We start from the raw sequence: 25,572 nt of genomic DNA, 5'->3' as shown, positions 1-25,572 counted from the left end.
TCGTGTATAAGTAGTACACGAGCAGGCAGGGGGGGGGGAAGTGAAGTGCGACGCCTGAGCGCAGACCGCACGTCATACACGAAGTCTGTTATAAGTCAGTATAGCAGTAGCCTACACCTATAAGTACTATACAGTATTCAGCAGCTGCCGCTCTCGAGAGCAGTGCGTGCAGACGAGTAAGGAGCGAGATAAAGTTGCCAATAATCATGCATTTGGCCCTCGCTACTGGCCTGCACTAATCAATGGCCAGCAGTAGCATCAGCAACCGCCGATAAAAGTCAGTCTGCAGCGCGCATAGAGATATTTTAGTGCGAGAACACTCAGCTGCGCTCAGCTCAGTGGTGGCACACACAGTGGGACACGGCGCAGCTCGACGGCACCGTGTCATGCATCCGACGTCTGTCAAAGTTGCCTGGCCGACGACGAGTTTGCAGATCGGGCGAGTTTTCCACCGCCGTCGCCGGATCATCGAGGCCGGCAGCCACCGCTAGGGATAGTCCTTTTGCCTGCACACATCACATCTCTCCATCATCTTCCGAGGAACATAACGCTCCTCTACTTTTACACCGCTTTTCTACTTCACACCACCTATATACTATAGCTGCGTTTAGCTCTCTAAGTTTACTTACATAGCTAGATTCCCTCTTTTCAATTTTATCCCGGAGACGAGCGAGAGACAGCGATATGGTCACCATAGACGAGATTAAGAAAACCTATCCGCTGCACTGGCTCGTCTGGAACAACAACCACGCCGAGCTTGACAAGGAGCTTTCTGCCAACAAGGTACTTATGCGTTTATTCATTTGCTTCTATTCTTTCCAACGCTTATCGTGAGCTTGAGTCATTACGGTTTCGTGTATACGGTTGATTGTCGCGAGGTTTTTTCGTCTGCCAGATTTGCGTTTTATTGATTTATTAAGTGTGCTACATACCTTGTCATGTGACAATTGTTCATTCAACCATAAGATTTCTCTGATGCATTTTTATTATCGGAGTCCACTGCACAAGGTAAACGAGTTGATTGTCATGTGGCTGTGTACACTTCAATCTCTCGCATGTTATTCCTGTTAGCTTTGTTCCATGGATCGCTGATTTTTTTTTCAAATTGAAGATACATTTTGATGCAGGATTTGAGGATTATAGAGCTGAAAAGCTGTTTTATGAAGCCTCACAGATGAAAGAAGCCATACAAGCATTGCTCCTTGATATTATGCTTTATATGTTTTATTCGCTTTTTGTTTCTCTTTCTATTCTCATATATATGCATAAAGATAAACCATTTTGTGTTCCAGTCCACATCTTCGATTACTTCATTTATAATGTATTAACAATTATGTTTTTTTCTCACAGCATGATATTGAGTTGCACGATAATAGAGGCAGAACGCCGCTGATGCTGGCTGTAACTTTGGGTCACACTGACTCTGCCATAGTTTTACTACAACACGAGGCTAATGTTAATACAGAAAATACACAAGGCTGGAGTGGTAGGTTACAAGAAACTGCAATATTATAAGAAATCCACAAAGTTTTCAATACTTATATTCGTTTCTTTTGTTAATTAGTTGTACAAGAAGCTGTGGGTACTGGTAATCCAGAATTATTGCAGATGGTACTTGCACGACGTGACTATCAAAGATATTGCAATAGAGTCGCTGGTATTCCTGAGTTACTTCACAAACTCAAACAGGTAAATAAAAAATTACTTTGATTTAATTTTCAATGTTACAATTACTAAATTGTTAATGCTTGCAGGCACCAGATTTTTATGTGGAAATGAAATGGGAATTCACTAGTTGGGGTGAATATATACAAATTTTCTATACACACCTAAATTTTTCAGAAAGAAAGAGACAAGCATTAATTAAAAATAACATATTTTGCAGTTCCACTTGCTTCGCGTATGTGTCCAAGTGATACCTATAAAGTGTACAAGCAAGGTAGTAATGTTCGCATAGATACTACCTTGTTAGGTTTTGATCATGCAAATTGGCAGCGAGGAAATCGCAGTTATGTTTTCAAAGGGCAAAGTAAGTTAATAGGCATGAGATCACCATTTTATCATAGGGATGTAGCATTTTGTAAATGTTATTTGTTATAAAAAGAACATTAGATAAAAGATATAAAGAACATAAAAAGAAGTTATAAAGTTTTTATTAAAAATTAAAATAATAGTAAAAAATATTGAAAAATTTCTATTTTAAATATTTTGTAATAAATTCATTCTGAGTGCAATTCAATTTATCAAATCTTTTATACTGCAACTCATATTTTTGGATATTAATTTCAATGCATATAATTTATCATTAGTGCAACAAACTCAAAGTGTACCAGTGGCAATTAGGTGTGAACGCAGTTATGTGTTCAGCTTACAAAGTGATGATTCAGGTGAATGCTTCCACCTTGTAGATTGAAAAGAGCCATTGTATCTATAAATTTGCTTTAATTTCATGTATATATTGAAAGCCTGTAGCTGCTAAAAAATTTTAAATATTATATAGAAATGATATACTTCGTATTTTGATAAACATAATTTTGTTCAAACAAAACTTGATTTTAAATTTTCAAATTTTAATTTATTCCACAGATGATGGTGCTACAATGATGGAAGTTGACCATGAAACAAGAAAAGTCTACATGGAACATATGAAACTCCTTGGTGATGACAATGTTCAATTAATGGAACCTTCAGAAGAAGGTGTTTTAGCAAGATTAACAAATCCCATAGTAACGACTTACATAGATACTGAAAAAATAAGTTTTGAAAGGTAGTTCAAATCAATACAAAAGCTATTTCTAAAAGGTACTTTGTATATATCATTGCTTTGTATTTTCAGAAATAAAGCTGGATTGTGGGGTTGGCGATCGGATAAAAGTGAAATAGTTAATGGACATGAATGTAAAGTTTTTAGTGCCAGCAATGTAGAGCTAATAACGAAAACGCGACTAGAACATCTATCTGAGGCTGACAAAATTAGGGCTAAATCGCCCCGAACTCCTTTACAATCTTTTCTGGGTATTGCTGAACAAACCCAGCAAGAGGGGGCTGCTGCTATTAGTGTAATTCTATTTTTTATTTTGAGAAGCACTATATCTTCCTAAAAAAAGTAACAAGTAAATTTGTGTATTTACCATTTTTAGGAAGAGTTTACGAATGTTGGCAATCCATGTAACGTTACGCCCGAAGAATACTTTGATCCAGAAGTTGATTTGAGCAGTAGAGATATTGGAAGGCCGAAGGAAATTAATACGAAAGTACAGAAATTTAAGGTAGAATGACAACTTTTTAATTTATTTATACTTGTTAATAATTTTTACCTGTGCTAAATGTAGATAATATATTTAAAAAATCATATGTTCTTAAAAATTTCAGGCTACTTTATGGTTAAGCGAAGAATATCCACTAAGTCTGCAAGAACAAATAATGCCAATTGTAGATCTAATGGCTATAACTAGTTCACATTTTGCTAAATTAAAAGATTTTATACAAATGCAGTTACCGTCAGGATTCCCTGTAAAAATCGGTAAGGTTTTGTCATGATGTTATAAAAAATAGTAAATCAATGTATTATTAATTTTGATTTTTTTAAATTTATTCTAGAGATACCACTATTTCATATTTTAAATGCAAGAATAACTTTTGGAAATATCTTCGGATTAGACCAAGAAGTGCCGCACGTCGGTCGTTTGGAAGAAGCGAACCGATTAACTTGTCTTTTGGATGATGTATGCTTTGAAGCTCCATTAGGATATACAAAATTAGGTAATTTTCATTAGATATTTAATTGATTTTCTTTATTTACTGACATAACGTTAGGAAAAACATAAATTTATAATTTGATTTATTATGTTAAATAATAGGTGCAGAAGTACGAACACAATTTAGTATTGAAGAAGAGGATGATTTATTACAATTTGCTATTCAACAAAGCCTTATTGATGTTGGAAGTGAACGCGATGAGGTAAGATCAAAAAGGTTTTCTTCTTCTGTATCGCATGAATACATTACTTTTATTAATACCTAATTAAATCAAGGTGGACATATGGGAAGCTCTTAAAGCACAAAAGCCATCGCGTCCATCCACACCTAATATGACATCAGAGGAAGAGAAGCAACTCCAAAGGTATTATTGGATGATTTTTTTTAGAATGTCTAAAAATTTACTATAATTTTTTTAAATGTTCATTTTGCATGTGTTCTATCCTGTCATTATAAAAATACAGACAGGTAGGTTACGCAAATGCACTGTTATTCAAATGCATGAAAAAAGTAACACCTTGTACTTCTAGAATGTAAAATGAGAGGTAGCTTGAACTTGTAAATGATTCAATAATAGCAGGCATTCGTATGCATATATGCATTAATAACTACATTTTTAATTCAATAGTTTAATTACTTGTTAGTAATAATTGTAAGAGAAATAATAAGTAGTACATTACGATACTAATGGCATAAGTCGTACTTTGCGGCATGGCGTGTATAATCGCTCGAGCGTAGCAAGTGCACTTAACGCCGTGCCATGAAGAACGACTTCTGACACGTATATCGTACATATTATTTAATTATTCAATATATAATAATATATAATAAATTGACTTTGTTAAAATAGAGCCATTCAAGCAAGTCTGGAAATTTATCAAGAAACAGTTGGTGGCTGCAGTAGAGAAGGTTACATGAATGATGTAGGGAGTGATGAAGCAAACAATGAATCATTTGAAAGTGCAGCAGAACAAATGAGATTGGCATTAAGACTTTCTGAACAACAACAAATGGAAGAAGAGCAACGCCGCCTTCTTGAAGAGGAGACGTTTAGACAAGTCTTAGAACTTTCACTTACTGACAAGTGAAATTTTTTAATTTTCCAGTCCTAGAGACAAATACGTGCAGCACTCCTGATAAAATAATTGATAAAAAAATCTTCCAGCTGCAATTTAGACGAAAAAATTCAATTTTTCATAAATTGTAGAAATATTATTTTAGTCAAGCATCATATGCAAAGGATATTTGTTATAAACTTTACAAATATATTATGTGGTTAGAGAAAGTGGGAATGAGAAGTTAGTGACAAAAGTGAATGGTTTGAATTGTTATTTATTTCTTAGCTATACCTTTTATATGAAACAATAGATGAATTAATTTTGAATGTATGAACAATGGACTCTTGTAAAAGTTACAAATGACTCACTTCTAATACAACAAGAATCCTTTGTCAAATACCAATCTCAAAGATATACAAACGAATCCTATTCGTTGAAAGTATAACATAAGTTATCAAATTTGTCAATATTTGAAATAAAACGCTTATGATTCTAAAATTTTAAATCCTCGTTATTTTTCATACATATTATAATAATTAATTTTCATATTCAATCCTTGGTTCTAGTTACCAAATGTAATTTAATTTGTACTATTCATAATAACAATCATTTACTCATAAAGTACACTTGTTCTATTACACTGATATTTAGTTATAAATTGGAGTCCCTTTTTGTAATTTCTCAGTCAAATTCCGATTGTGCTCTAAAAATAATAAACATCTTTAATGCAGGAAATTTTGAAACCATTTACATTACTTATGCAACCATTTTAAATAGAGAATATACCTTTTGAATATCGTGCTTAAAATATTTGCACTTTCAGTAAACCGTTGTTCATTTTTGTGAGCTTGTTGATGCCATTTTCTTCTAACAGCACCCCAATGTTCTCTGTGTTCTTTCATCAGTGCTTCACGCGATTTTAACGTTTGTCCTTCCTGAATAGTAATAGTAAAATATTATACTCTCATTTAATGCAATACGATTTCTAGTTTTCATACTCACATAATCTAGATTTAACTTTTCACTTTCAACCGTTATTGGTGATGGGATACGATTTCTAGGGAAAGCTTCTTCGCTGGGTAAGGGTGGTGGCAAAGAACTAACATCTTTAATTTCTCCATTTGGATCAAACAAATTATCGAAACTGTCGGTTTCTGTAACAAGCTCTGGGCTCACACTTCTAGCTCTGTGAAAAAAAATTGTTTTACAGTTTTGAATGCTTTTTTAAAAGTAACAATACCATCTCTCTTTAGTTACTTTGGAACAAGATTAGGATTTCTAGGTTGATTAGCCATCCATGCTCGACAAATTGGGTACAGAGGTGTGTCTTCTTGAAACTGAGCTAAGTCAACACTTCTGTCGAAAAGCTTCATAACATAGGTGTGATGAAATGCAGAATCCATATGCATTTGCCTTCGCCTCTTCATTTTGCGTGCCTGACTATGTACCAGTTTTGGTCTGTACGATTGATCACTAAAGAACACAAAGATCAATGATTGTAAAGTCAAGTAAAATTTTGCTTTTATAAAGCATATTATACTCACACTTTCTTTGGTGGGTTCTTGTAATCACTCAAAGGAGTATCGTCTCCTGAATCTCCAGATGAGCCTTCATCACTGTGGTGTAGCAATTCTCTTAGAGCTCCTCTAAACCGATCTCTAGCCATAAGAACGTTGCTATCTGTTCGAAAAAAAGTGATTGCTGCTAAGTTACTTGTTATACGCGAAAGTGTTTTGTTTTGAAATTTATAAGCCAAACAGCGTTCCTGCGCTTACCTATTTCATCTTTAATTTCCATCTTGATGTGGTCTGGTAGTGTTTGATGGTGCGCTCCTCTCTTTTTCCCCATTTTGGCTGTTTAGCTAATAAGCTGTAATTGGCTACGATTAGAACCAATCAAAAGAATATTTATTAACAGTATTTTTTAATCGAGGTTAGTCGTGTATATAAACATGAAAATGCCCTCTAAAACATCATCAGAAAAAGCGCCAGAGCCTAGAACGTCGGCGTTGCTATAGAACTGCGGCTTTCTTGCGACTTGCGTAGCCTATATAGCGTAGCCCAGACGCCAGCGGCCAGCGCCACCGATGCGATGCCTATAGCAAGCCCTCTGGTGGAGGACAAACTGTTGCAATAATATGAGCATGCAAAATAAAATTAAAATTATAATTTTATTTTATATATATTTTAACTTCTTGAATAATTCTTGACAATTTTATTTACTGGGTATTAGTATAATAAGAGAAAAGGTTCTTTTATTTCAAGTTAATAGATGCCAAAACGGTTAACAAGTTCATCTATTCGTTCCTTCTGCAATAATAAGGATACAAGTAATTCAGACATTTCGCAGGCGTAATAGGCGCGCAAGATCAGATCCCAAATCCCATGGATATGGAACGAATTTGCAAATGTTTATAAACAAATCGCATTCGTCGGCTTACATGACGGTTCTAATACACAGCCTAGAAATACGAATCGATCGAGCTGCGCACGAGTGCAACTGCCACTGAATAAATTGCTTGATTTTGCTTAATACATAATTCAGATTATATATTTAGTGTGTGTCAAGGGTCAGGAGCCTTATTGTCGCCATTCTACAACTGTAGGCCTAGGCTCCCTCGCGCGACACAGCCGGGACCAGCAACATACGCGACACAGAGACGGTCAATTGTCAAATGATGCTAATGCGCATGCGCTTGATTTTAGATAGATTGATTAATTATATTGGTAAATTTTTGATATTTTACCGATTTTCTCGTCTCCATTTTAAAAGAACAATGTGCAGCGCGGCAAAAACATTATTGGCTCTAACGTGAGCACATGCGCAGCTCCTTATATCTGTGACTATCTCGTGTCTTCGACACACGCTATTATAATTAGACATGGTGTAAATATATGTAATATTCGACGCGTCGTAAATTACATTTACGACGCGTAATTTATACGTACCCACCACTGGCCCCAGGGAGACTGATCGACCCCAAAGGATCTGCAAACTCATATATATTAGTCGGCAAAACAAAGAAAAGCAGCCTCGTGTTCCCTCTGTTGTACGCCTATACGCTGCGAAATGATACAGATCACGCCTGGACTGTTTTAATAAAGGTATAAGTACGGCGCTTATTTTTCAACAAAGAAAATGTTTTCAAAGTGCACGAAAAATATGACATAGCTTGGAATTGTAGCATTTTATTGAATATAAATGGATAAGGGGATGATAATTTAGGTAAATGTTAATTTTTTACTCGATACTTCGTTCAATTGTTCCTACCTGTTGTTGAATATGTGATTAGTGAAAAATCATAAACGTTCACTTATGTGTTTTCTCTCTTATTTATACCTGATTACACTGCTTTTGATACCATTTATCTTAAACTTTGTCAAATACTAAAGTGCGATATTCAAATTTACAGGAAGGAAGAACTATTAACGACAATAATGTTTGCACAAGTGAAATTAATGATATCAGGGAAATTCGCGGAATTTCATAAAAAATTAGGCACTAATGAAGATCTTGAGTTTCGAGTGAGAACAGCAGTGAAAGCATTAGAAGATGTTTTACCTTTGGACGTTCAGTGCGAATGTAAAGATTCTCAAGTGTCTAGCAATTTACGAAAGGAAGCAGATCGGTTATTCTTTGAAGAAAAGGGAAACCTTGTAAGCCTTTTACAGGCCTGGGAATTCTACTCAAAGAGTATAGCACTTGCTGAGAGCAGTTCTCGAGAGTTACCATTAGCCTATGCAAATAGATCAGCAATTTTATACAATCTAAAGAAATATGAACAATGTGTCAGGGACATTAATCGAGCACTTGAACTTAATTACCCTGATACGCTGAAAGCAAATTTACTACGAAGAAAGGCTAAGTGTCTTAAATTACTAGGAAAACCAGAGGCTGAGGATGCTTGTGAAGAAGCAAAACGTTGGCTGCAAAACATAAAATTAAACGATAAGAATAAAGAGCAACTTGAACAAAAAATACAGACTGCAACACAGATCACAGAACTGCCAAAAGTGGAAGACATCAGTTCAAAGAAATCTTTGCTAAAGTTTAAAAGACATGAGAGGATTTCTTGTGCTTCAGATGCCATAGATCTGAAATACGACGAAGCAAATGGTAGACATACTGTAGCAAATCGTGATATAAATGTTGGTGAAATTCTTGTTTTTGAAAAACCTTATGCTTTACTGCTAAAACCAGAACGCATTTACACCCATTGTTCACATTGTTTTATAAGAGCTTGGGATAGTATCCCTTGCCCAAATTGTATACATGCCATGTATTGCTCTACCAAGTGCAGAGATAAAGCTTGGGAACAATATCATGATATTGAATGCCCTATTAAAGGCTACTTTTTAAGCTTAACAATGAATGATCTAGCACCGTTTAGTTTAAAGTTAGCTGTATTAGCTGTAAGAGAAGCTGGTGGTATCGATAAGCTCCGCCAACAACTAAAAGAAGTTGATAGTTGTACAGGTAACAGTTTTTAAAAATTTTAAATAGGTTTAAACTATTTGTAACTATTATAATTATTATAATTACAATTGTGTGTTTTAGATCCATTAACTAAGGGTTTTTCAGAAGAAAATATCTATCGTAGTGACATATACAAACCACTGTATTGCCTTGCATCACATGAAGATAAACGATGGCTGCCGGAAGTTGTCTCTATGACCATGAATGTAGCTGTGATTTTATACTTTGTGTTCACATTGACTTCATTTTTTGGAGAAACAACAAGTAAAAGTCTTGAAGCTTTATCAGATAATGAAGATGCTATTTTTATTGGTAAACTTATAGCTCACCATTACATGATTATCCAAGTGAATGACCATGAGGTACTACATAATTATATACATTCTAATTAATGAAAACAGTGTTTTAATTTTCAAGTTTTGAAAACATTATTTCTAGATGAATGAAATTGACGACAATGGCTGCAATCATAGTCTTGGTGCTGTTGTTTTTCCATTCAGTAGTCTTCTTAATCATAGCTGCAATCCAAATGCAACAAGGATTCCCGTGATTGGAGAAGATAATAGTATACAACAAATTATAATAGCTCAACATCCTATAAAAAAAGGATCTCAGGTCTGTATAAAAGAAATAAATAAGCATTAATCATCTTTTTTTCGAGTATCTTGTAATAATGAAACCTGTTCTTACAACTTTCAGATTTATGATGATTATGGATTTGATTTTGCTATGGAAAATGCGAGTATTGAAAAAAGAAAGGAGCTCTGTAATAAGTATTATTTTACATGTGAGTGTTTGGCTTGTAAAGAAAATTGGCCTAAATTGAACGATTTACCAAGCATATTTGTAAGTATCATACAAAACAAAAATTTCTTTCTCAAAAATATTTATGTTTGAACATATAGTTAATTCATGCTTTTTTGTTTAGTCATTTTCTTTGGGCAAAGAAAGAAAAACTGAGGTAAAAAAAGCAGTTAATAAAACTTGGAAGTATGGAAAAAGCATTTCATCTGCAGATGTTAATAGATTAGATGCAGAAAGTAAGGATGTTTTGAAAACTTTAGCACAGGCAGTTACAATTTTGTACAAATGTTCATCACAACCATCAAAGGAATTCTACCAGTCAGTTATATTGTTTAGACAGGCTTTCTTATTAATTCACGGAAATCGATTCCGGCTCTAAATGTGAATTTCGAATCCAATCATTTTAGCGAACTGCATTTATTTTCATTGAAATTAATGTCATTCATTTCACAATATTTTGTTAAACCTCATAATTCAAATGCATTTTGTAAATTCCATTACAGAATTGACAGGGTTATTTATATATAAGTTATATATAAGTTGTCATTTAACGACCTTCGAATTTTTCATGAAAAGAAGTAATAACAATTGTGGTTATTATATGCTGGTATTTTACAATGTTTTATACGTTTCGTACTACAAAAATATAAAACATTGCTTCAATATTTTTTACAATAGTTTTAGAGCTATAGTGTGAAAAAATTATCTACTGTCAATTTAATACAAGTTCTACTATATTTTTACAGTATTTCCTTGTGATTTATGAACTACAGTTTTAAAAAAATAGTATTTATAACAATTATAATTTAAACAATAAAAAAGTTTCATATGTAGGCGCACTATTTTTGTAATTGATAAAATAATTTAATTGAGTGTCTTTGAAACTGTACTCAATAGAAATAAAAGTACAACGTATTTTTTTAATGTTATAATGTTAAATATGAAATAAATTTAAAATGAACACAACAGATCACGGCTGTCTATAATATTTTCTATAAGGTAACAGATTATTATTTTTATTTTTATATTTTCATATTATACTTTATTTTTCAATGCTTTTACTTCATATTGTTCTGTATACTATATAAAATGTTACTTGTTTGATTATTTTATTTTATACTTGTATGTTCACTTTTTTTATTATACAAATTGCATTTAGTTATAAATTTTATTTTTAAACTTATAACAATTTAAGAATTAAGTACTGCATGCTTTTTAAAACAGAATGTTATCTGCGATGCGCTTGTTGTATGCCTATCGTTTTTGTCATTTTTGTGTGTGTCAAGTTGGTAATAGTACAAGATACTTAAATTCATATTCGTTCGAAAATGCGATCGTTATTCTTTCGACCAGGGAAAAAATCGTCTTTTCGCAGAAATTTATCGGCTCTTAGCATACATACATATATATTTACATGTGGTATCAAGCCAAGAACTTAGAGAACAAACGAATTTATAGTGGCTTTTCATCAAGAATCATTGCGTACTCAAATATAATATTATACACCTATATATAATGTAAGTATAGTTTTATAAGTTCTTGGTAACAACGTTTATTCTTTATGGTTTATTCATCATCGATTGTGTGATTGTATACTGCAGTTAATAGAAGGTTCTAGAAATCCAAAAAAGTAAAATCTACAGTCGAAAGATGTTACCACCAGATCAAATCTTGTCAATATTGAAATTAGACGGCTTAGTAGAAGACATAAAAAATAAAAATGACTGTAAACAGAGAGTGCAAATAACACTGCAAGCGATAGAAAAAATGTTACCTTTGGATGTGAAATGTGAACAAAAAGATTCTAAAGAATCAAAGGCATTAAGAAATGAAGCAGATACCTTTTTTGTCAAACGAAAAGGTGATAATAAGGCCTTGTTTAAAGCTTTGCAAATGTACACTAAAAGCATAGCCTTAGCAGAAAATTCATCAACTGAATTAGCTCAGGCATATGCTAACAGATCAGCTATTTTATTTAATTCGGATAAATTGGAAGAATGCATTAGAGACATCGACAGAGCCTTAGAGCTTAGTTATCCAGATCACTTAAAGGCAAATTTGCTACGACGAAAAGCTAAATGTCTAAAACTCTTGGATAAGACAGATTTTGATAAAGTATGTGAAGAAGCAAGACAATGGCTTGAAAATATGACTGTGAGTGACGAGAAAAAAGAGAAGTTAGAATCTAAAATTGTTTACATAAATAAAGAACTGGGAACTAAATCGCAATTGGAACAAAATGAAGATTTACAAAAAATAACTCTACCAGAAATAATACGTAATGAAATAATTCCCTCAGCCTCGGATGCTATTAGTATTAAATATACTAACGTTTTTGGTAGACACTTGGTTGCAAGTAGAGACATAGATGTTGGAGAAATTCTTGTTATTGAGAAACCATATGCATCTGTTTTAAGTTCTCCAAACATATATACTCATTGTTCACAATGCTTTAAAAGAACATGGGACAGTATTCCTTGTGATAAATGCATATATGCAATGTATTGCTCTGAAAAATGCAGAAGCGAGGCTTGGCAGCAGTATCATGACATTGAATGTTCTATCAAGGGATATTTAATTGGCCTACGAATGAATGACTTGTCAGGATTAAGTTTAAAACTTGCCATATTAGCTGTTAGGGAGAGTGGAAGTATTAGAAAATTAAGAAAAAAAATAAGAAAAATTGATGATTGTGAAGGTGACAATTGTTATATATGAGTATTAATACATATTATAGTAAATATAATTTCAATATTTTTTGGTTCTTTTAGATTACCTAATGAAGAGTATTTCAGAGGATGGAACTTATCACAGTGATGAATATAGACCTTTTTACAGTCTTGTCACTCATGAACAAAATCGAAAAAGATATGACCTTTTAGCATTGTCATTGAATACTGCAATAACTTTATATTATTTATTTTCGTTTACATCTTTTCTTGGGGACAATACCATGAAAGATCTATCTGCTCTTTATGAAAATGAAGATGCTATGTTTTTAGGAAAGCTAATTGCAAAACACCACATGCAACTAGAATTAAATGATCATCAGGTGATAATTATATTTTTAATTTAAACTTTTTGTTATGCATAATAACGTGCGTTATATTCCTTTATATAATAATTTAATGCTTGATATATAGTTCAACGAAGTTTATAATGGAGAAAACATCAAAATTGGGTCTGTTATTGGTTCTGTTACGAGTCTCCTTAATCACAGTTGCAATCCAAATGTGGGCAGATGCTCTCGTTTACGAGATAGTGTTCTGCAACAAGTTATCATTGCTTTACACCCTATAAAAGAGGGTTCACAGGTTGGGTTGCTATCTTTTATTCAATAAATGTATTTATTGTAATAATATAATATTTATGAAATAACTGCTATGAATTATATTCTATAGATATTGGATGACTATGGTTGTAATTTTGCTTTTACGCTAAAATCTGAAAGAGACAAATACATAGAAAGGTTTTTTTTTAAATGCAATTGCATAGCTTGCCAAGACACTTGGCCTTTATTTGAAGATCTACCTTCCATACTAGTGAGTAAAAGTTACTTGTTTATCGAAAATAGCTTTTCATTACAATTTATTATTTTTTTTTATTTAAAAAAAATCAATTTCTATACAGTCGATCATAACAGATAAAGAAAAGAAAGTTGAGGTTGCAAGAGCAATTATAAGAAGTAAAAAACATCATAACACTATCACTGAATTACGTGTAAATAAACATCCAGGTGATAAAGAGACAATTTTATCCAACTTAATTAATTCTATTAAAATAGTTTTTGAGGCTACATCAAAACCAAATAAAGAATACATTGAATTAATACAGCTATTTTGTCAAGCATTTGTTCTTATCCATGGGAATTTTTTTGAACTTCATTAATTTAAATATTACTAACTGTACGACATTTATTTTATCGCACTTGAATGTGGTTGTAACTATAAAAGATGTATGACAATCACTTGAAAATAGTATATCTTTTATTTATAAATTATACTTGGTTTATTACTACATACATAAATTGTCAATAATTTATCTTTCATAAAGAAAAATGTAAACGTTAGATTAACTGTAACGTTTAATATGTATTTTTTAGAACTATTTATGTTGTGCAATACCAATATTTGTATGTACAAGTTTGATCATACATTCATGAAACACAACGTTTTTAAAACTAGAAAATATAAAAACTATAAGCATAATTTTTTCATTCTTATAAACAATTTCACAGTCAATTGCACATTGCACCTATATTAATAAATATCAATTTGGTCATTGGATGCGCATTCAAAATCACTTATATGGATAAAGTTAAATGATAAAAATACTTATTAAGCTATATTATTTTATAAGCTATAATATTTACATATGCGAGTAAAATGTACAAAGATGCGAATCAGAACAGATAGTGAAACAACATGTGACTTATTTAAAAATAACTCAATAAGCTATATAAAAACAATTTCATGCAGAAATTTTGAAAAAAAGAAATAAAAAATACAATCTATAAGTATAATCTATATGTATTTATTATATTTCTAATACATCGTTAAAAATAAAATGAGCTCCAATCACGATTACTATATATTGTATAATTCTGTAAGCAGCAACTAAATATTGTATTTTTTCACTTATAGGAACGACTTTTTTAAATAAACCAATTGACCGCAATCGGTACTAACACATACTCTGTACCTTAAAATTCTAAAAAAATGACTCTTTCCCTTTCTTTGAAGTATTTACACACACGCTCATATATCATGCATAATTATACTGATAAAGTTAGAATTACGAAAACATGATGAATAAGTAATATGGAATCATTATTTACTATGCAATGTCTTGTACAATAACAAATTGAATGCTTCGACTTGTATCAAACGTCGTGAAACCTGCGACAAATTAAAATCCATCTACTTATATAGTTATCATCTATTTACAGATCATCAAGACGCTGATTAGAAGCACAAAGCTCGCGATTCATAGAAAGCCGTGTCCAGCGACAACGGCGGGTATGAATCCTTCTCGGCCGTCGCGCGCCCGAACCCAGAACCAATCGGAATCGGCGTAGTCACCGAGCAGCACGACAACCTCGCCTTTGGTGACACTGAGAGCGTCAGCGGCACCTCTGCCTTCGTAGTCTTCTCGCACCAGCAGCAGCGTGTGTCGCGCACCTCTTGTTCTCGAGTTTGCCGCCGCCCGCAGATAGAGACGATCGACGCTGCGTTCACCACGACAGCTACTCGCGCTCGTCGGTACCGCAGACATTGCGCGTCGAGAGCGCGACGACGACCTGCCGCCGCACTCCGAGCGTGTGTCTCGAAGTTTCTCTGTGTCCGTCAGGTTACCTGCAAAATTTTGCATAATAATAGTGAGTTTATAAGGGTAGAGTTTAGTCAGATAGAAATTTCGCATGAACAGCTGTTTTTATTTATTGTTCGTAATTTAATTAGAATTAGGTTTGGATTTAGAAATATAGAATATACTGATGTTCAATATTACTATATCTTTTTTAATCATGCCTAATGATTTTTGTAGGGAGTGAAAAAATCGGTTACCTAGTGGCCTGGGAAAGACGTCCGTCGAATCCTCCCAGCATGGTCCGCGTGTCGACTGGGGCAAAATGCCGAGCGGCAGACAGGCCGCGTAGCCGACGTAGCCCTCTTGACCGTGGGGTGTCTGGACATAAAGCCAGGCTTGGTTTTTAAAAACTGCGTTGACCACAGTTCCCAACGGCAGCGCAAGCTCGGCTTGCGTGCCGCCCTGCGTCTGGTACAGCACTGACGGGAATGACAGTACCACAGGAATGTTGGCTGGTCGTTCGATCGATGCCTGATCAAATTTTCGGGTGTTTATTTCGATTGCCTCTAGGTAGGTACAATCTTTTATATTTAAGGTGATGGCTCGTGGGTTTTACCTTGGTAAGAAATGAGTCGAGATCGGCAATATCGTAGCCGAATCGACTAGAGGTTTTGGGCCTGTGACTGCGTTTGGTCCGTCTGTGCCTGTGCTTTTCGCGTCCGTTGCAGGGTGTACAGTTAGCTTCGCGGGTCATCAAATTCGGCTCTGAAATAGCTCGTTTCACCTTCTCTTTCACATCCTTACTCTCCTTTATCACTTGGTATTCTTTTTCCAACCGCTTGTCCAGTCCGTTTTCCACGGCTACCTTCTCTTGGTCTATTATCTGCAAAAAAGCAGACGAGAATTTGTTATGCATACGCATCACTTATATGCAGAAAGGAATTTGCGATAGCTTACTTTTTCGGTTTTGTCATTTTTTTCTATTCTCTGCAAAGCTATGCTCTTTCTCTCGTGCTTTTCCAGCCGATCGATATTCTCCTTGTCTCTTTCTTTGATCCTGGAGGCATCGGTACTCTTGACGCTTTTAACGCTCTTTACACTCTTGACGCTCCTACGAAAAACTCGCTCTTTTTCCTCGCGTTCCTTCGCTGGAAAAAATATTTGTTCCTATTAATAAATTGTTTTATTATCACAATCTTTTAAATTCTATTCAACGTAATTATTTTTGAATATATCGTATCATTTACGATGAGAACCAAATAATTACACAGATTAGTACCAACCTTGATTGGTATCCTTATCTCTATGCAGCTCGACAACGGCAGCTTGCTGGTTATTGAGAACGTGTCCGGTTGTCGCGAGATTATTGTTGTTGTTATTATTATTGTTGCTAATGTTGTTGGTCGTTTGCAGGCCATTGTGTTGCTGCTGATTGCGTAGGACCCAAGTGAGCGAAATCTTCGGTCTAAGGAGGCTGACGCTGCTGGGCCGTTGTCCCATGATGATCGTCGGGCTGTCGGGTCGCGGCGAGATTGACCTCGCGGGCGACGCCGGCCGCGACGACGAAGACACTACCGGCTCCGGGCAGTCCGCCACCAGGTCCACCGCCTGCACCGTACACCCATTTTCCTGTCGAAAGTTATACCGGTAAGTACACGGTGAAACTTATTTTTGATATTATTGATCGAATTTTGAATACTGAAAACAGAATTCTTTTTATTTCTTTCTAAATTTAAGCTCGAAATATTTTTTGTTTAAATTTCAACAATGAATTTTTAAGAGGCTCCGACACTTCTTCATTCATTAATAGGCATTGAAAAAAAAGCAATAACTCTTTTTATTATTAAAAAAGTAATAATAAGATCGTTCGTAGTCGGATAAAGTCAAAAGTGGTAATTCTGGCATTGGAAATATTCCAATATTGCATGCATCTCAAGTCGTGTATACGCAAATCTTCTCCAAACTTACGGACACGTCCATCGCTGGGGTCTCTTCCTTATTCTCAGTCGATAAAATTCACGAATCGCCAATGCTCGCGATGCACGCGCGAGATACAATGTCAAGCCGTGTATATAGACTTTGGCGGCGATCTTTTGCGTATACACATATCCATACACACACGTGAGAGTTGAAAGCCGTAAGAATTTTATGTGGCGCGAGCTCCGAACGCGGAAGCTCACGCTGGCTTTATACTTCACTGCTGAACAGCTGTTTACGCGCGGCGGTCAGTATAGGATACCTTTAAGAAGGCAGTCTTCGAGGTACATGCGCTTCGCTGGCGCTAAAGTTTAGTTACTTGTTTCCTTCTCTTTGTTTTTTTGTCAGAGAACTGCAGTTTGAGCGAGTAAGCTTTGAAGATCGAAAGCGATGGGCGGTGCGCTCTCTTTTGAAGTACATGCGCGCTTTCTTTTTTTTGGGGCGAGTTATGAATTATACCCGCCTGACTTGTCGAGGATAATGATGAGGCTATCGCGAACAGTTTTTCTTTTCAAATATTGGATTACTTCTTCTTGATGTAGTAATTAAGAAGGCGAATCATTTGATCGATCGATTAATTAGAACGACGCGATGCTTTGTTATTAGTCTTTTATTTTATGTTATTTACTTATCGCACCATTTGAAAATGTAATAACGTTATCGTTCTACTTCTATATAACACAATAACTATAATAAAAATATTATAAAAAAAGCAACGCTTCAAAGATACCCTTCATATAAGAAAGACTATATCCAGGCAACGCAATCCCGCGAGAACAGATTCTCCGACGCATCTCTCGATTGATCTCTACGACGTCCGACTGATTTATGGGCCTATCAGGCGGCGCGCGAGCGCAAAAAACAACTCCCCGCTCATGCTGGCAGTTCCCAGTTATTATATACGAAAGGGTCGAAAGACGCGAAAAGCGCTTGTAAAACGGGGAAAGCGTTGGAAACGAAGCTTTTGATGGATGACTGTACAATTTTCTCGCGGCTACGCGATCACTTAGCTTAATAGCGCCGTAACTCGCGACCGCCTCTCTATACACGTTAAGCGCGTGTGTGTGCGAGAAAATCATCGGAAGGAGCAGCTCTAACTTCGTTTATCTGCGCGGACGGATCGAAAACTGCGAAGCTCGCATACACGGAGTCGAGATGTATCGAAAAGACGTTGTATTGCGCAATTGGATAATTACAACCAGTTCTGTATCTGTATACGTCGGTTTCAGAAAGCAGCAGCTTCACCTCCCAGAAAGCTAGATGAGCATCGGGGAAAAATCAATCGATTCGAGATAAATACACTTTTTGCTCGACGATCCCGGCCGGGATTGAACGATGAAAGGATGGACGTAAACGCACAGCCGAGTGGAACTGGAGATCGTAGCTTCTTTTTGCGGGAAATCTCATTCCGCGCTCTAGTCGCGCGCTGCACACTCTGCGCGATCGTTTCTTCGATCTGCTTCGTTTGATATCGGCGCAATGAACGTAACTCCGAGAGAGAGAGAGAGAGAGAGAGAGAGAGAGAGAGAGAGAGAGAGAGAGGGGAGAGCCCGAGTGCGCGGTATCTCGATTTGTCGGTGAGAGGAGAGTATGTATAGGAAAAGCGTATAGACACTGCGCGAGGAGCTGTGTTTTTGTCTAGGAATCTTGAAGGCAAAGACCCAAAGAGATAGAAGTTAACAGCCAATCCCGACATGATATGTATGAAAATCGATGCCGGGCAGAGAGATATTTTGATTTTTGCTTACTCGATCATTTCGTTGCAGATGTAGCTTTATATTTACACTCTTGTTTGATGAATCTTATCTTCAAAGGAATCCGACTCTTATAAGCGGCGATTTGTCACAATAAACGCTCTTTAATCCTTTCGTTGAACAGTAAAGGGGACGAAACAAAAAATAAATAAACGACGACGGTAGTCCGAGAGCTTTGGTTAAATCCCTGACTAATCTGAATCTCCAAAAGAAAGCAATCGCGATAAGAGGGGTAAAAATAATGAGGACAGAGTGGAATAAAATGTAAAAGCCGCGCGTAGAAGCACAGAGCAGACAAAATCGAGAAAAAGGAATGTCAGGAGTTGCAGCCACAGCACGCAACTTGCGGGGTTTTCGAGGGCCGCCGCAGCTTCTCTCTCGCTCTCGGACACGGATCATGCTAATGAAATTCTCAAGATATTTATCTACGAGAAAGAAAGAAAGAGCGAGTACAGCCGCAGTGCACCGAGAGAGCGGAAGAGAAATAGCCACTGTGTGCTGCAGCTCACGGGAGCATTTAGTTGTGCTCTTCTCGCTCGCGGCGTGACGATCTTATCTAGCGCTCGCGCGCGCGAACCTTCGCTACTGCTGCTGCTGCTGCTGCTACGCGTATCAATTTCCATGCTGCAGGAGAGAAAGAGAGGGACACGTCTTGCTGAAGGGTTAGGGCCTGCACGGCTGCTGGACACGTTTCCGTATGCGCCGTCTATGTACATATATACACTGTCCGATCGCGCGCGCTTTCCCACGAAGAGCTGAGAGAGAGAAGAGAGAGAGAGAGAGAGAGAGAGAGAAGAGAGAGAGAGAGAGAGAGAGAGAGAGAGAGAGAGAGAGAGACAGGATGTTTGTAGTCCGATGACGGTAGCCTCGGGGACTGGGACTACCAACACCTATATGTCTATAAGTGCGAGAGATTGACTGCGGAGCAGAAACTTGGTGCTAAGAAGTAGGTTGTGGCTGAGGGATTGAGTATGGTTAGGCGACACATTACTCATATTTTCCAATAGCATTACCAAAGTGTTTTTATCTCAGTTTTTGTCAAAGAAATAGTTAACAGACATGGTTCTGCTATATGCATATAAATATTTATATACAGTAGAAAATAGCATAAGAATACGTTATGCATCAATTTTTTGCTGATTTAATACCTCTAGGCCCTAATAAGATTAATTAAAAATTCTTATGTTTGAGTAGTTTTTAAAACGACAGCTCTTCAATATGGCGGCTCAAAGGATAAAGACCTAACCTAACGTACGGGCATTTGAGTACATAAATTCAGTCATCATGAATCTATTTTGATTTTGAAGCATTATCTCTCATCTCTATTATGATTTTGGAGAAAACAATAAGGTTATTTTATGTATTAAAATTTACATGCGTTTATACATCCATATATATTTTCATCCTTCGCGCCGCCATATTGATCACGTGAGCTCTCAATCGTTTAAACGTATCATTAGGAAACCGAATTTTCAAAACAATATTACTTAACAAATATTGCAGTAAAAATCGTGACTCTTGTACTTTTGAGTAAGATTTATCCTTAACTTTATTTTAAAAAAGGTTTTAAAAATCATGTCTGTTCCCTATTAATTAGATAGACTCAGAGGACTCATCTTATTAAAAAATGTACACTTGCAAAGTTCCATTTCCCGAAGCTCGCTCTAACAAGATATACAATTATGCACAAGACGCGAAATTTGCATGAGACGATCAATAAATTATAAAACACGCTACTCTATAATTTCCTCTAAGCGCAAAAAAGCATACCGAATAAGCCGCGCTCATATTCCACATAGCCCAGTATAAATCATTGTCAACCGGTAGACAAAAGAACACGCGTGCAATGACGTCGCCGCGCTTGCACGATAATAAAACGTATAGCCGCGACAGTAGAGTACTCAACTAGTCAGCCGAGTATAATCTCTCGAAGCAAGCGAGTACAAGCTGCCCTTCCCCTCTACAGGTATAATAGACGCGCAGCGTGGAATGTTTAACCTCGTTGATCCTCTGCATCTCTTTTTCTCTATATACCTATATACGTTCCGCTGCAGGCGAGCGCTTTCCTTTCGAAGCTCGTGCTTTCCGCTTGTTCTACACGTTACATGCCACCCCCACACGCTCCGCTCGACCGGCTTATCCGGTTAATTATATCTTTCCTCCCTTTCCGTCCGTCTCGCGAGACCTGACTTTTTCCTCGCCGCAGAGCAACTGGCAGACTCTGTGTACTCTATGCAGCGCGCAGATGTACGGACTTTTTACGAACCGCATGAGTTTCGTCGGGTTGTTTTGCGCCGAGTTAATGAAGTTGCTATACGCTTTCTTTTGCTCGAGCTGTCTATCAAACTGCGCGCGGATATAAATTATGTACGTATTTCGAATAGTTTGATTATAATGTTCCGCGATTTTTCTCGTGTATACGACTGCGAGGTGATCTAGAAAAAGTTTAGGGTTCAAGGTGCATGCGCGCGCTAAAATTTACAGCGAGACAAAGCATCTATGATTTTCATGAAGGTTTTATTTTCTCTACGAATTTTTTCCTAGTACTTGAAAATTATGCCGAACAACGCCTTGCATCAGTATTGAAGCCAGCTAATAACTCGTTAATTAAAATCAGCATAAAAGCTGTTAATCACGGCTCGGCGCAGAGACCAGCCCACTAATTATCGTCCACACTCCGAAAAAATCCCACGTTCAGCAGCGGCGTAGGTTCACGCTCTCGAGAATTTCCGATAAAAGCAATATACACGCAACGCAGACCGTACTTAAACACATACACACACACACACACACATGCATACCTAGCCTGTGTAACGTTAAAGTCCATATTTCCCGCGAGTGGCCGGTCGTTCATTCGAAACGCACTTTCGCCGTGCGAGTATCGGTTATTCTGATTACGCGCAGCTTCAGCAGCGCACGAGAGAAAGAGAGATGCTCGCACGCATGTCTGTTCGCGCGCGCAAAATTCTCATACGGCTGGGGAACCAGTTTTTGCGCGAATTACCTCTGCCCTCTACACTCGGCGCTTTTCCCTCGCGGCCCTCTGCTCTGAGCGCTGTGGCATGTAACAATCGAACGGGTATGTGTGTGGTAGGAGTTGACTGAAGCGGCGGGATGAGAATCGAGAGAGATAGCATGTGAATGGGGAACTTGTTGAATGATCTGTTGCGTTTTGTTCTTGGTTAAACAATGATGAGAATTTTTTTATTACAGGCACTGACGCGTGTGAGAAATCGGACGTTTTGCAACTTTTTAAGTTTCACTGATTTTTCTAACAAGAACAATTAGCCTATATTCTTTAGCTATTTCTGAAGAATTTTTACTCGATCTCTAATTGCTCATAACTTTGCGCCAAATAAGTATTCATTTTAACCAACTTTACCTTAAATTAAAGGCCTTTTCTCTTCAATGTTAATCATCGGGAAAAAAATTTTACAACCATCAGCAGCTGTCCAGTTATTAACTCCGCGCACTGTAAAGCCCATTTTTGCAATTACTGCGAGTATAAATAACAACATCTATATAATAAATAAAGCTTGCGTTTAAGCGACTCGACGTTTTTGTTGTCGCTATGATGCGTGGAGAACAATTAAATAATCCGTTCGTCCACTTTTTGGACCAATTATTATCTCACTCATTTTCGCAATCGCCATATCATTACCTGCACCAATGCTCTACTTGATTTTCATACACCCTTCAAACCCCCAAACAGTGATTTCTCTCAAATAATGCAATTTCTCACCTCATAAACGTTTTCAATCTAGAACGTGAAATTATTAATGCAAAAGAAAAATCCAAGATATTATACCGCGAGCTTCATTACATACAGAATATAATGGATTCCATCAAGCTAAATTTTACTCGCACAAGTGCATACCTCGCTGAACTCGTGAACGCGAACACGAACACGCCGGGAAAAACACAGCTCCCATAATACTCGACCGTTTTTCTAACACAGCAAAACCGAGCCGTCGAGTCCAAGTATATATCTATAGCTATATACACGTGGAAGTAAGCAACAGCAGCAGCAGACATGCCTGCCTAAATGCCGCGAATGCGTAAACAGGTGTTCGGCGCGAGTACAGCGAGCTCTTCCCAAAGGGAAATTAGATTCTTCAGTTATATACGGTATACTGAGCCGAGAAAGAGAAGTCGTGTGTAAGTTGGCTGCAATTTGCAGCTGTGCGCGCCAGCGCGAAATTGAAAATTTCTAAGAGACTTGCCCTTCACTCCACTGTCTCTACGGGTTGTTTCGTAAATTCGCGTAAAGCTTGAGACTTTGTATCTGGATGTTCGATTTTTTTTCAGTAAACGAGTATTTATCGGTATACATTAGTAAATTGAATTTTCATAGAAATCTACAAAAACGCTTGTATTATTTATTCTCACCTTGAAAGTAACTTCGTCGTCATCCGACGTAGTCCTTTCTTCGGTACCAGAAGTAGCCTCAGCTTCCGTTCTCCTCGTTTCGGGCTCGCTGAAGTTGTTCCAAGAGTACCGCCTTTTCAGGTCTCCTGCAACAAAAAATGGCTGAGCTGAAAACTATACGTCTTCCTGTAAGGCTTCTAGTTTCAATTAGGAAATCCCCTGGCAGTATTATAGAAAAAGATATTTTATGTCTGAAAGTAGGCGCACAATCGTTCTCAAGCTCTTATCGAAAGGCATAAAGCTTTAATTGGCTTCTAACGCATTTTTAGAATTATATATATAATTGCCTTTTAAATATATGAATATATTTAATTACAGCCATTTCAAAGTTAACGAGCCAGTCGACGTTTGGAAATAAGATAAAAGCAGCGTTACACCTTCAGCTAATTGATTATACAGTTCGGAATAATCCAAGAAAACCACAAGTTTACGATCATAAACAGTTCGATGCGTTCACGCATCATCGAGCACGCCTTGAATTAATCGCTCGTGCAGATCGACAATCACACTGCAGGTTCACGATCGACATGTACGTAAGTGCGCGTAAACAGCTCGACGGAATGTCGTCGCGTATAATCGCTTGCCGAGAGAGAGAGAGAGAGAGAGAGAGAGAGAGAGAGAGAGTGTGTGAGAGAGAGAGAGAGAGAGAGAGAGAGAGAGAGAGAGAGAGACAGAGAGAGAGAGGAATTGCGTCGAGAGAAAGAGAAAAAAACTGCTGAATCGAGGAAAAGGGTAGATTTTATGCCCCCACAACGCGCGCAGGGCTATAGAGCGTTAATAGGGTTAACGTCGCGGCGTTATGATTGCGGGCTTCCCGTCTTTTTGTTTGCACGATTGAGCGGAACAAGCGCGCCGGCATTTCTAAGCGCGTTGGACACAAGACTGGTCGCGCCACGGCTTTTTACGCCTTTCGTGGAAAAGCTTCGTTACGCGCAGCCGAGCGTCGATAATCCCGATGTCGTGTATGATGGCTCCAGTTTTTTTTTGTTTTCTTTTTGTACGGTGGTTGTCATCAATTGTGCGTTTGCTAATCCTTCGTTGTTTTAACGTGTTGGTTTATGAATAAACGTACTTGGTAGAACATAAGACACACAAAACCCTGAGATTTGATCGACTCATCCTCTCCGCACTGCGCAGCACTTTCATCAATGCGCAGATAAATCATAAATTCCGCATATAAAGCCAGCCTGCGAAAACACCTCGACAGAAGAATAAGAAGCTAAGAGACGGCTTTATCCCGGCTCCTGCGTGTGCGCGGAAAAACGCGAAATCAGCGGATATGAAGGAGAAAACTTTAAGATTCAGCGCGTCGCGCGAGCTTTCTTGCGCCGCCGCGCTGTAGAGAGACGACGCAGAGTCTCCTCAATAATTCATAAGTGTACAAGAGGGATTTCTTCTCTTCCCCCTTTCTGTTGTTGTCCTTGTTTCCCCGCGACGACGCACGTCTTACTCTTGCGCGTTTTGCTGCGCATCTCGGCGAGAAAAAGCCTAATGCGCGCGTTGTTTTGCCGCTGCAGCCGCGTAGTATGAAAGAAAGGCGCGTGGAATATAACGTCGATCGCCGAGAGTCGCGGTATTTTATAGCTTTGACGAGCTTTAAGGAAAATCGTGGATTGAAACGTTAATAGGTTCCCACCGATCTATATGATACCTGAAGTCGTATGAAAAATACGTTCTTGCCTATAATATTCTTCGCGAGGAAACATCGTATAATTTTTACACAGCGTAGGAGAAATTTCGAGACGGACGCGTGAATTAGCATAAACTAGCGGTTCGTAAATCAATTTCGAGGTTCGTAAAATTGTGCCTGTAACCGCGGTCGGAATAATCGCCGGCGAACTACGATCGAGCACTGCTCGGCAAATAGATTTCGACGGGCTCTCTGGTCCTTTTTTCAGTAAGCACTGACCCGACAGCGCCGATATAAATCACTCTTCTCCCAACCATACGTGTATTACTCCTCAGAGTTATATCATCGCGTTGTTTATTTTTTCTGCATAAATTTAGTG

General features: G+C 37.2%; 4 protein-coding genes and 1 long non-coding RNA gene across 7 annotated transcripts in view; 3 read left to right on the top strand and 2 right to left on the bottom strand.

The window, feature by feature from the left end:
• The first annotated feature begins 17 nt into the window (after nucleotides 1-17).
• LOC100121088 (ankyrin repeat domain-containing protein 13D) lies at nucleotides 18-5,322 on the top strand. 2 transcript variants are annotated; one of them, XM_031925054.1, is made up of 14 exons: nucleotides 70-783; nucleotides 1,351-1,486; nucleotides 1,565-1,689; nucleotides 1,755-1,800; nucleotides 1,886-2,029; nucleotides 2,310-2,387; nucleotides 2,587-2,767; nucleotides 2,837-3,059; nucleotides 3,141-3,269; nucleotides 3,373-3,523; nucleotides 3,601-3,762; nucleotides 3,861-3,961; nucleotides 4,035-4,123; nucleotides 4,610-5,315. In XM_031925054.1, exons 1-14 carry the CDS (start codon nucleotides 685-687, stop codon nucleotides 4,845-4,847), a joined length of 1,902 nt encoding a protein of 633 aa, XP_031780914.1. In that variant the 5' UTR covers nucleotides 70-684; the 3' UTR covers nucleotides 4,848-5,315. The 2 variants fall into 2 exon arrangements, with proteins under 2 accessions (XP_031780915.1, XP_031780914.1); XM_031925055.2 differs by lacking the exon at nucleotides 2,310-2,387 and having other exon boundaries at nucleotides 18-783; nucleotides 4,610-5,322.
• On the bottom strand, nucleotides 5,076-7,783 carry LOC100121064 (protein lin-37 homolog). The gene is made up of 6 exons (XM_001604598.6): nucleotides 6,593-7,783; nucleotides 6,362-6,497; nucleotides 6,075-6,290; nucleotides 5,820-6,003; nucleotides 5,604-5,752; nucleotides 5,076-5,520 (listed from the first exon to the last, which is right to left on the bottom strand). The coding sequence occupies exons 1-6, from the start codon at nucleotides 6,663-6,665 to the stop codon at nucleotides 5,499-5,501; spliced, it is 780 nt and encodes a 259-aa protein (XP_001604648.1). The 5' UTR covers nucleotides 6,666-7,783; the 3' UTR covers nucleotides 5,076-5,498.
• LOC100121039 lies at nucleotides 7,534-14,681 on the top strand. Its single transcript, XM_032596419.1, has 11 exons — nucleotides 7,534-8,042; nucleotides 8,230-9,293; nucleotides 9,375-9,655; nucleotides 9,732-9,908; nucleotides 9,993-10,139; nucleotides 10,222-10,473; nucleotides 11,706-12,795; nucleotides 12,869-13,149; nucleotides 13,241-13,411; nucleotides 13,499-13,639; nucleotides 13,728-14,681. The coding sequence occupies exons 2-11, from the start codon at nucleotides 8,255-8,257 to the stop codon at nucleotides 13,983-13,985; spliced, it is 3,837 nt and encodes a 1,278-aa protein (XP_032452310.1). The 5' UTR covers nucleotides 7,534-8,042; nucleotides 8,230-8,254; the 3' UTR covers nucleotides 13,986-14,681.
• LOC100679431 overlaps nucleotides 14,066-25,572 on the bottom strand; it is a 40,015-nt gene continuing 28,508 nt past the window's right edge. For both annotated transcript variants that reach the window (XM_008212418.4, XM_032597075.1), the window contains 6 exons: nucleotides 23,525-23,649; nucleotides 16,688-17,033; nucleotides 16,362-16,552; nucleotides 16,021-16,287; nucleotides 15,662-15,935; nucleotides 14,066-15,451 (listed from right to left, as the gene is read on the bottom strand). In XM_008212418.4, coding sequence (XP_008210640.1) covers nucleotides 15,084-15,451; nucleotides 15,662-15,935; nucleotides 16,021-16,287; nucleotides 16,362-16,552; nucleotides 16,688-17,033; nucleotides 23,525-23,649 — 1,571 coding nt within the window. In that variant the 3' untranslated portion in view covers nucleotides 14,066-15,083. The remainder of the gene's footprint in view (nucleotides 15,452-15,661; nucleotides 15,936-16,020; nucleotides 16,288-16,361; nucleotides 16,553-16,687; nucleotides 17,034-23,524; nucleotides 23,650-25,572) is intronic.
• LOC116738509 lies at nucleotides 15,385-24,203 on the top strand. Its single transcript, XR_004344612.1, has 4 exons — nucleotides 15,385-15,474; nucleotides 15,642-15,974; nucleotides 16,818-17,051; nucleotides 23,882-24,203. It is a non-coding gene; the product is annotated as an uncharacterized LOC116738509 (long non-coding RNA).

This window comes from Nasonia vitripennis, chromosome 2 (genome assembly GCF_009193385.2).
Source record: "Nasonia vitripennis strain AsymCx chromosome 2, Nvit_psr_1.1, whole genome shotgun sequence".
Lineage (NCBI taxonomy): Eukaryota > Metazoa > Arthropoda > Insecta > Hymenoptera > Pteromalidae > Nasonia > Nasonia vitripennis.
This window is presented reverse-complemented; position numbering and strand designations above follow the sequence as displayed.